This window comes from Chelonia mydas, chromosome 12 (assembly GCF_015237465.2).
Source record: "Chelonia mydas isolate rCheMyd1 chromosome 12, rCheMyd1.pri.v2, whole genome shotgun sequence".
Lineage (NCBI taxonomy): Eukaryota > Metazoa > Chordata > Testudines > Cheloniidae > Chelonia > Chelonia mydas.
The window spans coordinates 4,157,137-4,172,596 of record NC_051252.2 but is presented as its reverse complement, the minus strand read 5'-3'; the positions used below and the strand labels follow the sequence as shown (position 1 = coordinate 4,172,596).

Here is a 15,460-nt window from a genome sequence, read left to right as displayed (position 1 = left end):
GAGCTGTACCACACCCCAGTTTAGGGTTTTCCCCATCTGAACTTGTATATGGCCGTGAGGTTAAGGGGCCATTACAGTTAGTGAAGCAGCAATGGGAGGGATTTACACCTTCTCCAGGAACTAACTTTCTGGACTTTGTAATCAACCTACAAAACACCCTCCAAACCTCTCTAGCCCTTGCTAAAGAAAACCTACAGGATGCTCAAAAAGAGCAAAAAGCCTGGTATGATAAACATGCCAGAGAGCGTTCCTTCAAAGTAGGGGACCAGGTCATGGTCTTAAAGGCGCTCCAGGCCCGTAAAATGGAAGCGTCGTGGGAAGGGCCATTCATGGTCCAGGAGTGCCTGGGAGCAGTTAATTATCTCCTAGCATTCCTCACCTCAAACCGAAAGCCTAAGGTGTACCATATTAATTCTCTAAAGCCCTTTTATTCCAGAGAATTCAAGGTTTTTCAGTTTACAGCCCAGGGAGGAGATGACGCTGAGTGGCCTGAAGGTGTCTACTATGCAGGGAAAAGTGCTGGTGGCGTGGAAGAGGTGAACCTCTCCATGACCCTTGGGCGTATGCAGCGACAGCAGATCAGGAAGCTGTGCACTAGCTATGCGCCGACGTTCTCACCCACCCCAGGACTGACTGAACGGGCATACCACTCCATTGACACAGGTAATGCTCACCCAGTTAAAGTCCGACCTTAGCCCAGGAAAGAAACAGGCACTGCAAGTCAGCGTAGCAAACACAGATTCCTAGTAACATTGGAACTACTGCACTTCACTCCCGTGCAGGGCACCAGACATTACTGGTGGCTTTCAGCCTCAAATTGTTCTCTCAAGGCATCCCTAATCCTTGCAGCCCCGTGCTGGGCCCCTCTAATAGCCCTGCTCTCTGGCTGTTCAAATTCAGCCTCCAGGTGTTGAACCTCCGAGTTCCATGCCTGAGTGAAACTTTCACCCCTCCCTTCACAAACATTATGGAGGGTACGGCATGCAGATATAACCGTGGGGATGCTGTCATCGGCCAAGTCCAGCTTCCCATACAGACAGCGCCAGTGGCCCTTTAAATGGCCAAAAGCACACTCCACAGACATTCTGTACTGGCTCAGCCTGTTGTTGAACTGCTCCTTGCTGTTGTCAAAACCCTGTGTAGGGTTTCATGAGCCACAGCATTAAAGAGTAAGCAGGGTCTCCAAGGATCACAATGGGCATTTCGACTTCCCCTACGTTGATCTTCTGGTCAGGGAAAAAAGTCCCGGCTTGAAGCTTCCTGAACAGGCCAGTGTTCCAAAAGATGTGTGCACCATGCACCTTTCCGGGCCAGCCTGCGTTCATGTCAATGAAACGCCCACGGTGATCCACAAGTGCCTGGAGAACCATAGAGAAATACCTCTTCTGATTAACGTACTCGGAGGCTAGGTGGGCTGGTGCCAGAATTGGAATGTGTGTGCCATCTATCGCCCCTCTGCAGGTAGGGAAACCCATTTGTGCAAAGCCATCCACAATGTCATGCACGTTGCCCAGAGTCACGGTTCTTCTGAGCAGGATGCGATTAATGGCCCTGCAAACTTGCAGCAACATGATTCCAACGGTCGACTTTCCCACTCCAAACTGGTTAGCGACCGATCGGTAGCTGTCTGGAGTTGCCAGCTTCCAGATTGCAATAGCCACCCGCTTCTCCACCGTCTGGGCAGCTCTCAATCTCGTGTCCTTGAGCCGCAGGGTGGGTGCGAGCTCCTCACACAGTCCCATGAAAGTGGCTTTTCTCATCCGAAAGTTCTGCAGCCACTGTTCGTCATCCCAGACTTGCATGACAATGTGATCCCACCACTCAGTGCTTGTTTCCCGAGCCCAAAAGTGGCGTTCCACTGTGGTGAGCATGTCTGTGAATGCCACAAGCAATCTCGTGCCATATGCGTTATGTGAGTCAACATCATCGTCGGAGCCCTCGCTGTCAGTTTGTAGCTTAAGGAGTAACTCGACTGCAATTCGTGATGTGCTGGCGTGACCCATCAGCATATTCCTCACAAGTTTAGAATCCATTCCCGCAGACTGAAAGGGAAGACAGCGTGTGCAGTACAAAAAACATTGAAAGATGTCGCCAAATGTGGAGGGAAGCTCAGGGATTGCTGGGATGCAAACCACTGCATCACAGGGCGTTGGGACAGGATCCAGAATGCCCCACACCCCCCGCCACCTTCCCACAAGCTACAGCACCAGAATGGGAAGAGGTGCTCTGTGGGATAGCTGCCCATAATGCACCGCTCCCAATGCCGCTTCAAGAGCCGCAAATGTGGCCGCGCCAGTGCGCTTGCAGCTGTCAGTGTGGACAGACGGCAGCGCTTTCCCTGCTGTGCTCTCCGAAGGCGGGTTTAACTCACAGCGCTGTACATCTGCAAGTGTAGCCATGCCCTGAGAGTGTAAAACAGACAGAGTGGACGCATACTGGGCCCTTCTCCTGCTCCCAACTATGCTGCAAACAACCAAGACACTGAGAAGAAAAGAGTGCAGCAGAGGAGATTGGCCCAAATTTAAGGAACAAACCTGAATACTAAGGACTGCAATATCAGGTGGAGTGAGAAAAACTGCTTAATCTAGTTGCTTCCCAGTCTAATAGGGTTGAGAGTTTCGACCGCGTGCTTATATTTTATTTTATTTTGGTAACCACTCTGACTTGTGCTTTGACTTATAATCACTTAAAATCTATCTTTATAGTTAATAAATCTGTTTGTTTATTGTACCTGAAGCAGTGCATTTGGTTTGAAGTGTGTCAGAGGCTCCCCTTGGGATAACAAGACTAGTACATATCAATTTCTTTGTTAAATTAACGAACTTATATACACTTGCAGCCTCCAGCGGGCATAACTGGACACTGCAATGTGGAAGTTCCTAGGGTTGTGTCTAGGATCAGAGATATTGGCTAGTGTCATTCTCTTGCAAGTAGCTGGGAGAAGCTTACATGTCAGAGGCTGTGCGTGAACAGCCCAGGAGTGGGGGTTCTCACAGCAGAGCAGGGTAAGGCTGGCTCCCAGAGTCAAGGATTGGAGTGGCCTAGTAGATCACTGGTCCAGATAACACCAGAGTGGAATGTCACAGCATTCTCACGTCTGCTCATTTTTAGCATGAACGCTGTGTGTTGCAAGGATTTAAATTGGTGTTTGTGTGGGAATATTTCCAGGGGGCTGACAGCCAGCAGGGGACTAGGGGTTTGACAGAGGGAACTATTAATCTTTTGTAGACTTTGCTGTGTTGCAGAGTCCTTTGCACCTTTAAGCCTCTGACCTAGCTCGAAGCACAGGCAGCATTGACTGGGGTATGTTCTAGAGCTGGCCCAGCACTTGACCTTCCCATTATAATTCTTGCATCACCATGCATTCATCAATCGGAGGCAGTTGAGAGCTGAGGAACAGAGCTGTAAACAGGGAAGTTTCAGTGGGAGTTCTGTTGGAGGAGAAGGTATTTGTATTTGGTTCTGTATTTGTATTATTTGTATGTGTAGAGGCTTGTAGGGGCTTTGTGCTGGGAGAGACGCTGAGCCCTGATTAGGGGGCGGGGCTTCTCTGAGTAGGGGTCCTATAAAGGGAGCCATCCAGTCAGGCAGCGGCACAGACAGCTGTAGCGACACAGGAGCCAGCAAACAGAGCTGTAAACAGGGGAGTTTGAGTGGGAATTCTGTAAGGGGAGTTTGTCTTGTGGTGCTTGTTTGGGGTTTGGTTTTGCTGTGGGGGGTGGTGTTTTGGCGTGGTTTGTGTTTCCCAGATTAACAGGGTTTAGGTGGGAAGGCTATGGCAGATACAGAGGTAGCAGTGGGAGTGACCCATGTAGTGGAAGACACAATGAAGATGACTGGATGTGGAAGCTGCGGTATGTACATGATCCTGGAGGGGGGACCTGGTAAGAGTTTTGTCTGCATGAAATGCCGTCTGATAGAGCTGATGGAGGAAAAGATTCGAGGTTTGGAGATGCAAGTGGAAAGTCTCGTTGAGTTTAGGACGGGGTTTGAGCAGATTATGGAGCAAAGACATGAGGTATCTGAAGGGAAAAGCTCAGACTTGCAGATGGAAGCAGGATTGAGGAATTCCGAGGGGAGTGGAATTCTGAGGAAAGTGGTCAGTGGAAGTATGTGACTAAAAGAACCAGGCAGAGGAAAAGACGGGCTAGTGAAGGAGAAATAGAGCTCAAGAACAGGTTTGCAGAGTTGGAAAATGAAGAAGGGGCTCAACAGGTGGTCACTGAAGGTGGAAGGGCAAGGAAGAAGAGAAGAGCGGCTAGTGCTATAGGAAAAGGGTAAGAGTCAGTGGAGACTACACCAAATATGAGCCCCAGGCGGATACAGGATGTGTTGAAGAGGATTACAAGGGAGAATAGGAATGGAAAGAACTTGCAGCCAGAGGGAACAGGGGGTAGACTGGAGAATAGCACCGTCACCAGGAAAAGGCAGGTCTATGTGATCGGGGACTCTTTACTGAGAAGAATAGACAGGCCTGTAACAGAGCTGATCCAGAGAATAGAAGGGTATGCTGTCTTTCAGGTGCTAAGATACGGGATGTAGACCTGAGGTTGAAAAGGATCCTAAAGGGAGCGGGACAGAATCCCCGAATTATTCTTCATGTGGGAACAAATGATACGGCTAGATTCTCACTGGGAAGTATGAAGGGAGACTATGCTAGGCTGGGGAAGACGCTTAAGGAAATCGAGGCTCAGGTAATCTTTAGTGGGATTCTGCCTGTTCCTAGAGAGGGGCAACAAAGGTGTGACAAGATTATGACTATCAACAGATGGCTCAGGCAATGGTGCTATAAGGAGGGCTTTGGAATGTATGGCCACTGGGAGGCATTCATGGACAGAGGACAGTTCTCTCGGGATGGACTTCATCTGAGTAGGGAAGGAAATAGACTTCTAGGATGGAGGCTGGCACAACTGATTAAGAGAGCTTTAAACTAGGAATTTGGGGGAGATGGTTGGGAGATGTCCAGGTAATCTCCACGCCGGATTTTAGCATTGAGAGGAAAGAAAACGAAGTAAGAAAGGATACAGCCGTGGGTAGGAGAATGTATATAAGGAGGAAGGGCAGTGTGGATACCAGTCTAATAGGTTATACTGGCTGTAGAATGACCGTGCCTACTAGGGTACAGAATGTGAGCGAGGCCAAACAGCAAAAATTAAGATGTTTGTACACCAATGCAAGGAGCGTAGGTAACAAAATGGAGGAACTAGAGCTACTGGTGAAGGAAGTGAAACCAGATATTATAGGGATAACAGAAACATAGTGGAATAGTAATCATGACTGGACTACAGGTATTGAAGGGTATGTGCTGTTTAGGAAAGACAGAAATAAAGGTAAAGGTGGTGGAGTAGCATTGTAGATCAATGATGAGGTAGAATGTAAAGAAATAAGAAGCGATGGAATGGATAAGACAGAATCCGTCTGGGCAAAAATTACATTGGGGAAGAAAACTATTAGAGCCTGCCCTGAGATAGTGCTTGGGGTGTGCTATAGGCCGCCGGGATCTAATCTGGATATGGATAGAGCCTTCTTTAATGTTTTTAATGAAGTAAATACTAATGGAAACTGCGTGATCATGGGAGACTTTAACTTCCCAGATATAGACTGGAGGACGAGTGCTAGTAATAATAATAGGCCTCAGATTTTCCTAGATGCGATAGCTGACGGATTCCTTCATCAAGTAGTTGCTAAACCGACAAGAGGGGATGCCAATTTAGATCTGGTTTTGGTGAGCAGTGAGGACCTCATAGAAGAAATGTTTGTAGGGGACACCCTTGGTTCAAGTGATCATGAGCTAATTCAGTTCAAACTGAACGAAAGGATAAACAAAAATAAATCTGCACCTAGGGTTTTTGATTTCAAAAGGGCTGACTTTCAAAAATTAAGGAAATTAGTTAGGGAAGTGGATTGGACTGAAGAATTTATGGATCTAAAGGCAGAGGAGGCCTGGGATTACTTTAAATCAAAGCTGCAGAAGCTATCAGAAGCCTGCATCCCAAGAAAGGGGAAAAAATTAATCGGCAGGAGTTGTAGACCAAGCTGGATGAGCAAGCATCTCAGAGAGGTGATTAAGGAAAAGCAGAAAGCATACAGGGAGTGGAAGATGGGAGGGATCAGCAAGGAAAGCTACCTTATTGAGGTCAGAACATATAGGGATAAAGTGAGACAGGCTAAAAGTCAAGTAGAGTTGGACCTTGCAAAGGGAATTAAAACCAATAATAAAAGGTTCTGTAGCCATATAAATAAGAAGAAAATAAAGAAAGAAGAAGTGGGACCGCTAAACATTGAGGATGGAGTGGAGGTCAAGGATAATTTAGGCATGGCCCAATATCTAAACAAATACTTTGCCTCAGTCTTTAATAAGGCTAATGAGGAGCTTAGGGATAATGGTAGCATGACAAATGAGAATGGAGGTAGATATTACCATATCTGAGGTAGAAGCGAAACTCAAACAGCTTAATGGGAGTAAATCGGGGGGCCCAGATAATCTTCATCCAAGAATATTAAAGGAATTGGCACATAAAATTGCAAGCCCATTAGCAAGAATTTTTAATGAATCTGTAAACTCAGGAGTTGTACTGTATGATTGGAAAATTGCTAACATAGTTCCTATTTTTAAGAAAGTTAAAAAAGGTGATCTGGGTGACTACAGGCCTGTTAGTTTGACATCTGTAGTATGCAAGGTCTTGGAAAAAATTTTGAAGGAGAAAGTAATTAAGGACATTGAGGTCAATGGTAAATGGGACAAAATGCAACATGGTTTTACAAAAGGTAGTTCGTTCCAAACCAACCTGATCTCCTTCTTTGAGAAAGTAACAGATTTTTTAGACAAAGGAAATGCAGTGGATCTAATTTACTTAGATTTCAGGAAGGCGTTTGATACTGTGCCACATGGGGAATTATTAGTTAAATTGGATAAGATGGGGATCAATATGAAAATTGAAAGGTGGATAAGGAATTGGTTAACAGGGAGACTACAGCAGGTCCTACTGAAAGGTGAACTGTCAGGCTGGAGGGAGTTCCTCAGGGATCAGTTTTGGGACCAATCTTATTTAATCTTTTTATTGCTGACCTCGGCACAAAAAGTGGGAGTGTGCTAATAAAGTTTGCAGATGATACAAAGCTGGGAGGTATTGCCAATTTAGAGAAGGACCGGGATATCATACAAGAAGATTTGGATGACCTTGTAAATTGGAGTAATAGTAATAGGATGAAATTTAATAGTGAGAAGTGTAAGGTTGTGCATTTAGGGATTAATAACAAGAATTTTAGTTATAAGATGGGGACGCATCAATTAGAAGTAACGGAGGAGGAAAAGGACCTTGGAGTATTGGTTGATCATAGGATGACTATGAGCTGCCGATGTGATATGGCTGTGAAAAAGGCTAGTGTGGTCTTGGGATGCATCAGGCGAGGTATTTCCAGTAGAGATAAGGAGGTTTTAGTACCATTATTCAAGGCACTGGTGAGACCTCACCTGGAATACTGTGTGCAGTTCTGGTCTCCCATGTTTAAGAAGAATGAATTCAAACTGGAACAGGTAGAGAGAAGGGCTACTAGGATGGTCCGAGGAATGGAAAACCTGTCTTATGAAAGGAGACTCAAGGAGCTTAGCTTGTTTAGCCTAACTAAAAGAAGGTTGAGGGGAGATACAGTTGCTCTCTGTAAATATATCAGAGGGATAAATACCGGGGAGGGAGAGGAATTATTTAAGCTCAGTACCAATGTGGACACAAGAACAAATGGATATAAACTGGTCATTGGGAAGTTTAGACTTGAAATTAGACGAAGGTTTCTAACCATCAAAGGAGTGAACTTTTGGAATAGCCTTCCAAGGGAAGCAATGGGGCGAAAAGACCTATCTGGCTTTAAGATTAGACTTGGTAAGTTTATGGAGGAGATGGTACGATGGGATAACATTATTTTGGCAATTAATTGATCTTTAACTATTCATGATAAATAGGCCCAATGGCCTGTGATGGGATGTTGGATGGGGTGGGATCTGAGTTACTACAGAAAATTCTTTCCTGGGTATCTGGCTGGTGAATCTTGCCCATATGCTCAGGGTTTAGCTGATCGCCATATTTGGGGTCGGGAAGGAATTTTCCTCCAGGGCAGATTGGAAGAGGCCCTGGAGGTTTTTCGCCTTCCTCTGTAGCATGGGGCACAGGTCACTTGCTGGAGGATTCTCTGCTCCTTGAAGTCTTTAAACCATGATTTGAGGACTTCAATAGCTCAGACATAGGTGAGAGGTTTTTCGCAGGAGTGGGTGAGTGAGATTCTGTGGCCTGCGTTGTGCAGGAGGTCGGACTAGATGATCATAATTGTCCCTTCTGACCTTAATATCTATGAACCTTGAATGCCTCTGGCCAGCCTGAGAGCCAATCGCTTCTGAATCAAAAGGGGTGTGGGGGGGATGGCATGGAGCAGGGGTCTGTAAAATGGAGGGTGAGGCTTAATGTGTTTAAAGAGCTTTGAGAGCGGAGTGTTTCTTGATCCGTCTGGCAGTGCACAAAGCCCGCTTCCACAGAAAATCATTTGCAGTGCTCTCCCCATTACTATTGAGGTTGTGCAATTACTGGGATAGCGTGTGGGACCATGGTTGCTAGACGGGTACGCTGAGGTCACTCAATCAGGGCAAACCCCAAAGAGTGGGGCAGACGATCCCCAAAGCTGGTGGTTTATTTTTATAAACTGGATTCACCAAGCCAGTCACAAAACAACTTCTATAATACCCTACTGGTTACCAAGAAGCTAAAATACAGTCCCTTTAAGCAGTCCACGCTTTGGCTCCCACCCAGACAGCCAAGTCAAATATGGTGAGGATTACTACATTTGTAAGTTGCACTTTCATGATAAAGAGATTGCACTACAGTACTTGTATGAGGTGAATTGAAAAATATGATTTCTTTTGTTTGCCATTTTTACAGTGCAAGTATTTGTAATAAAAATAATATAAAGTGAGCACTGTCAAGTTTGTATACCGTGTTGCAATTGAAATCAATATATTTTAAAATGTAGAAAAACATCCACAAATATTTAATACATTTCAGTTGATATTCTATTGTTTAACAGTACGATTAATCATGATTAATTTTTTCGGAGTTAGTCGCATGAGTTAACTGCAATTATTCGAATAAAGTGCCCTAGAATAAAGTGCTAGGAAACTGACCCAAGAAGAGATGAGCTGCTGATATGTTAAAAAAAAAAAAAAAATCCAGAATCAATTCCAATAGTCATTCCATGTGTAGAATTTGTTTAAGTTCTTCCATCGGAAACAGCAGGGTAATCCAGAATGGACCTGGAGACCTCAATCTTGCGACTTAAAAGTCCCCTGACTCAGTTTAAGCTGAGATGGTAAGGATGAGGCCCTAGAATTCTTTTATAGTCCTCTAGCAGGCTGAGAGAGCCTCTTGAGAGCGGATAATGCAACAGGTGTTCCTTGAATGAAGAATAGGTAATGCACATTGTTGCTTTGAAGTAATATCTCTATTTTCTAGGTAAATAAATAAATATCTCTGTTTCCTGGTAACTAGATACATTCATTAGTGTAATATAACTAACCATTCTAGCAGTTCATAGAACGTTTACTACAAACTTCAAAGAGAAATATAGACAATGATGTTATTACACCTAAGTTTCATCTAAATCAGTGGTTCTCAACCGGGGTACTCAGAGGTCTTACAGGGGGTTCATCAACTCATCTAGATATTTGCCTAGTTTTACAACAGGCTATATAAAAAGCACCAGCAAAGTCTGTACAAACTAAAATTTCATACAGAAAATGACTTGTTATACTGCTCTATATACAATACAATGAAATGTAAGTACAATATTTATATTTCAATTCATTTATTTTATAATTGTATGTTAAAATGAGAAATTAAGCAATTTTTCAGTAAGAGTGTGCTGTGACACTTTTGTATTTTTATGTCTGATTGTGTAAGCAAGTAGTTTTTAAGTGAGTTGAAACTTGGGGGTAGGCAAGACAAATCAGACCCCTGAAAGGGGTACAGTAGTCTGGAAAGGTTGAGAGCCACTGATCTAAAAGTTAGTATTTTTTTTTTTAATCTCTGAATCAATAAAATGTAGTAACAGACAGGAACAGAAGTTTAGCATCTACAAGCTAATCTGATTACATAGTTAACATCTAACAAGATATAGGTAAACCCAGACAAATAATTAGTATTTTCTTCTAATTCACTAACAATACAGGTTTCCATTTCAGAGCATTTAGTCTACTTTCACAGGGCTTTGATAGCTATCTACAAGGAGTGGTACTGATTACCACCTCAATAATTCTCTAATATGTCCTTAAAGGTTGATTTTAGATCACTTAGCCTGCTGGTTGCTTAACCCTCGCTGGCTCAGTGTCACAGCATGTAACACTCCAGAAAGCCTCAAGGGCAGAAACATCGTATCCCCAACTCTCCCAGGGACTGGCCACCCCCGTTGTCTCATTGTTTCCTCGTACTCTCCCACTGGTCTGTCTGTATCCATCTGTTGTCTTTTGTCTTATATTTACACAAGTAAACTTTACCAGTGGGGGGCAGGACCTGTCTTTTTGCTCTCTCTGTACAGTACGCAGCACAATGGGGTTCAGGTCTAGGATGGGATCCTGGGAGCTACAGTAATACTGATAATAAATTACAATTAGCACTATTTGAAATCTTCCATTGCCTCGTTGCAGGAAGTGCTCTCTACCTGCTAACACACCTGCCCTCTGAACCTCCACAGTTTGATCTTGCACACCTTTCCCAGACCCTGGCTCCAATCGCCAGAGGGTTCTTGGCCCCCTGAATGCCACTTTTGTGGTGTGAAAGGTTTGTTTGCTACAAGTGGCTTCTGTCTCAGAAGCATTTGGAGCAGCTTACTGCAAAATTTCTGGCTGAAGATCCAGCCCTGTCTTGCTAGATTGAGGCTGTTCTTTTGGCTCAGGCTTTTCAACACTTGTTCCTCTTGTGATGGTCGTGGTTCAGCTTGTCATTCTCCTGCAGCAAAATTAGCCTCAGCCACCTTTTCCCTCCCCCATTACCTCCTGGGCAGCTGATGGCTACTCTCAAGGCTTTGCCCTTTTAAAGGGGTTTAAGCTTCAGCTAGGACCAAGTCTGGAGCAGGCTATGTAGTCCAGCATCAGTGCTGTTATACTGCCCCATGGAGAAAGGTGTGCATTTTCTATGTAGACAGGTCCCTTTCCCTAGTGCAGAGGATGGGAGTGCGGAGTGGGGGCAGAGTGCCTCAGTCCTGACGGGCTGCAGAGCACTTCAGCTAGGGTGGTGTTATCCTTGTCACAGGTTCTGCTACAGGAGAGGAGGGAGGGAGAGTCTGAGCGATACTGTGGGGACAGAGCCCCCCAGGGCAGAATGCCCATGAAAGCCAGATTCCGGCATGCACAAGAAAATGGGATCCAATGCTATGTCTCACTCCAAGAGCAACTAGGATGATTTACTGACCTTTGAAGCATTACATAAGCTACAGCTTCTTTAAATTATGAAGAATTGGACCCATTTTTCATGCTTCACTGTGGTGCTTAGCTGGTCTGAGAAGCAAAACATAAATCCCCTTTGAGCTCACAGGGAGATATTGCTCAGGTGGGATGGTGCTTAGGTGGTATTCACAGAACCACGGAGGGGCCTAGCATGCTGAATTTTATTTTCCTGTTTCCCTTGTGCTGCTTGTTAAAGAAACCCAGCCTGTGAAGAGAGACCGAGGTGTTGCCTGGAAGTCACTTTCGCTTTTAGCTAATGGCTTAGTCACCTCTGCGTAGTTCTGGGAGCAGCCCAGGCAAACTTTGCAGTGGCATTTTGCATTTCAAAACACAAGGAACCAATTATGAAACCGGTTAGTGTGCTTTGACTGGCACTAATTGGTTTTGCTGGCATTTTCGTCTCATAATTAGAGCCTTTAGACACTGTGCAGTGGGCAGCATTTGTGTGCCTTGCACACCGTCCCGCCACTCCTCCTTCACACACAAACCTCTTCCTGATGTATTGTGCATTTCTGCTGGAAGAAAGGTACACTGAGGAAACGCGGTTAAAGGGAACATTGACTGTGCTAAAGACATGAAACCGGAGTTCCACATGCCCATGCTACAGGCTGTTTGGTGTCCCTGGTGTAAGGTTTGGTGTCTGTCCATTGGTTTGGAGGCCGACACCTCACTGCCAGGACCTGAGGCTGGGTCTTGCAAAGTCTCTCTTGTCAGTATGTTTCCTCCTTGCTCTTTTAGAAACTGCCATGGTTGCACTTGCAGTGGAAAGAACCTTTTTTGAGCCTGGTCAGGTAATCAGTTGGCTGGAAGAGGTGCATCTGCCCTTCCTCATGTGCATGTTCGTGTCCCCTTCCAAGATGCTGTTAGGTCTCAAAATGTAGTTGTAAACTGGGAATTTCATCGAGCTGGTGTTTCTAATGGGGTATCATGGGGATCGGTTCTTAGCCCTACACTATTTAACATTTTTGTCAATGACCTGGAGGAAAACACAAAACCATCAAAGTTTGCAGATGTCACAAAAATTGGTGGAGTGGTAACTAATGAAGAGGACAGGTCACTGATACAAAGCAATGTGGATCACTCGGTAAGCTGGGCTCTGGCAAAATGTAAATGTATATACATCTGGGAACACAGAATGTAGGCCATACTTACAGCACAGGGGATTCTACCCTGGGAGGGAGTGACTCTGAAAAACATTTCAGGGTTGTGCTGTAGCCAAATGGGCTAATACGATCCTCGGATGCGTAAATGGGAATAACGAATAGGAGCAGAGAGGTTATTTTATGTCTGTATTTGGCACTGGTGCGACCGCTGCTGGAATCCTGTGTCCAGTTCAGATGTTCACAATTCAAGAAGGATGTTGACGTATTGGAGGGGGTTCAGGGAAGAGCCCCAGGAATGATTAAAGGATAGAAAACATACAGTGATAGACTCAAGGAGCTCAATCTATTTAGTTTAACAAACAGAAGGTTAAGGGATGACTTGATTACAGTCTGTAAGTACCTGCATGGGGAACAAATCTTTAATAGGCTCTTCAATGTAGCAGAAAATGATATAATACAATCCAATGGCTGGAAGTTGAAGCTAGACAAATTCAGATTGGAAATAAGGTGTACAGGTACATTTCTAACAGAGTTATAAACCATTGGAGCAACTTACTAAGGGTTGTGGTGGATTTTCCATCACTGACAAGATGGGATGTTTTTCTAACAGATCTGCTCTAGGAATAATTTGGGGGCAGGTCTCTGGCCTGTGCTGTACAGGAGGTCAGACTAGATGATCACAAGGGTCATTCCTGGCCTTGGAATCTGTGAGTCTGTGCCCATTCTCTCTCCACTAGGGTGCATTTTGGAGGCTGCACAACGGGGTTCTGCATCCGTTTGGCAATATAGTGCTGTACTGACAAACCGACTGAGCATGGGTGTTGATGAAGGAGTTTAACAGTTGGTGACCTGTTGCCTCAGTAGTGGAGCTGGCTGAAAACAAAAGTCTCAGAAATTGAGCACTTGGCAAAAAAAAATCAAAACCTGAAATATTTTGGCTGAAAACTTGTGGTGCATCATGGGAGTTATAGTTCAGATGCATCACTCTCTACTTCTTCTCTGAGGCCACCTGTCTGGTCGAGCTACACCTCCTGCAGCACTCCCTGGTGCCCCCCATGGTGTAGGCAGTGCATAATGGGAAATGAAGTGTGGCAAGGGAGACTGCCCCAGAGGTGAATGGGACCATGAGGTACCCAAACTACAAGTCACAGGAGGCAACTCAGTGGTGTTTCAGAACTGGAATATTTTAGGGTTTGGACAAAAAAATAATTGTTTGGATTTAGTAAAAAATTCAATTTTCTATTGAAAACCAATTTTGATGGAAAAATTTTGACCAGCCCTACTCAGTAGTTCTGTCACCACACAGGGCCTTGGGTGTTGGTGCCAGGCTCCCTGCCGGAGCTGATGGGGGCTCAGAGTACTGTATGCAGCATGCTTAGCCATCCAGGAAGGTGCAGCTGAGAGAGTGGGATAGGCTATTTATGTGCTGCTTGACTGCATTGCCTACTAGTCAGGAACAGCCATAACATTCTCCGCTGCCTAGAGAGCACCTGACCTTGAGGCCTGTGCATAAGGGGGGATCTGCATGAAGTAGCAGGTTCAAATCATTGTATGAGTTGGGGTTGTACTGTCAAAATTGCCCATTTCAGCACTTTTGAGACAAAAAATTCAATTTGCTTGGTTCAAAATTACTTTGTTTTTAAATTTAAGCTAATTATAGTAAAAAAAATATATATATATATTTTTTTTAACTGAAAGGTTGAGCTCAAAATCAGACGTCTGGATTGACCCTAGCTGAAATGGTTTTTGGATTGTTGATTTGTGAAAATTTTAGAGATTTAAACTTTTCATCCCTCCTTGGGACAGGAAAAATATTCAAAATTTCGAAAATTTTCCTGGGACGGGAAAACTGTTTCCCACCCAGCTCCAATAACGGTATACAGCTCCTTGGAAACCTCCCTCATTACTGATCTGCTCTTTTTCCTTCTACAGGTTGGGATAAACATTCGTATGGTTACCACGGTGACGACGGGCATTCCTTCTGTTCTTCTGGGACCGGGCAGCCCTATGGCCCCACCTTCACTACTGGAGACGTGATTGGCTGCTGCGTCAACCTCATCAACAACACCTGCTTCTACACAAAGAATGGCCACAGCTTAGGTAGGCAAAGAAGGGTATCCTGAGGATGGGCCACCCCAGCCTACAATCACTTAGGACTCTCAAACTCTGTCACATATGACGTAACTCCATTTTGCAATTGGGAGCAAGGCTTTAGAGAGAAATAAGAACACACAGTGACCACCAGGAGCTGTGAGATTCCCCAAAGCCATAAACGTTTCCAGTGTGAGTAACTAACTGTTTCTGTGACTGCAGCTGCCACATGTGCTAAACTAAATTACAGACCTGTCCCCAGGCCCTTCAGCTGCTGCCCCTCCCTGTGCCCCTGCACAACCATAGATGAGATAGGTAGGGCATTTAGAGTTTGGGCAGCAGGGCAATGTAATCACAGAAAGTTTGGTTTGTATAATACCCAACAAATTACAAAACCATCACCAGTGAGTCACAAAGCCCTTTGTTTTTAACGGGACTTCTGTCTTTGTGAGTCTCACTCCATGGACTAAAACTCCTAGAGTTCTATGCGTTTGCAAAACATTACAGATTCTACTTTAACGTTGTCTTGGTTGTGGAATGATCCAAAATACCCTTTTAGTTGACTCCTTACATTTCAGCTAAGGACATTCAGGTTTTGCCCCACAAAATGTCATGTTGGCAGCTTCCAGGAGTTCAGAGCTGCCCCCAATTTGTATAAGATAGCACAGGTTGCAACCACCTTCATCCTGAATATGCTGCCCATAGAGACAACAGGCCCATCATGCAATGCTCCAACTTGGTCAGATGAGCTCTCCTCCTTCCACAGTAAGTGTGATTCCCT

The 15,460-nt window shown here is 44.8% G+C and overlaps 1 protein-coding gene across 6 annotated transcripts in view; it reads left to right on the top strand.

The window, feature by feature from the left end:
- The window catches only part of RANBP10 (RAN binding protein 10), a 165,672-nt gene that overhangs the window by 98,497 nt on the left and 51,715 nt on the right, over positions 1-15,460 (top strand). For 4 of the 6 annotated variants that reach the window (XM_037878165.2, XM_037878166.2, XM_043526387.1 and 1 more), the window contains one exon: positions 14,521-14,688. In XM_037878165.2, the coding sequence (XP_037734093.1) occupies positions 14,521-14,688 (168 nt within the window). Of the gene's footprint in view, positions 1-14,520; positions 14,689-14,721; positions 15,445-15,460 lie in introns of those variants that run through there. The other 2 variants (XM_037878170.2, XM_037878167.2) reach the window with 2 other exon arrangements.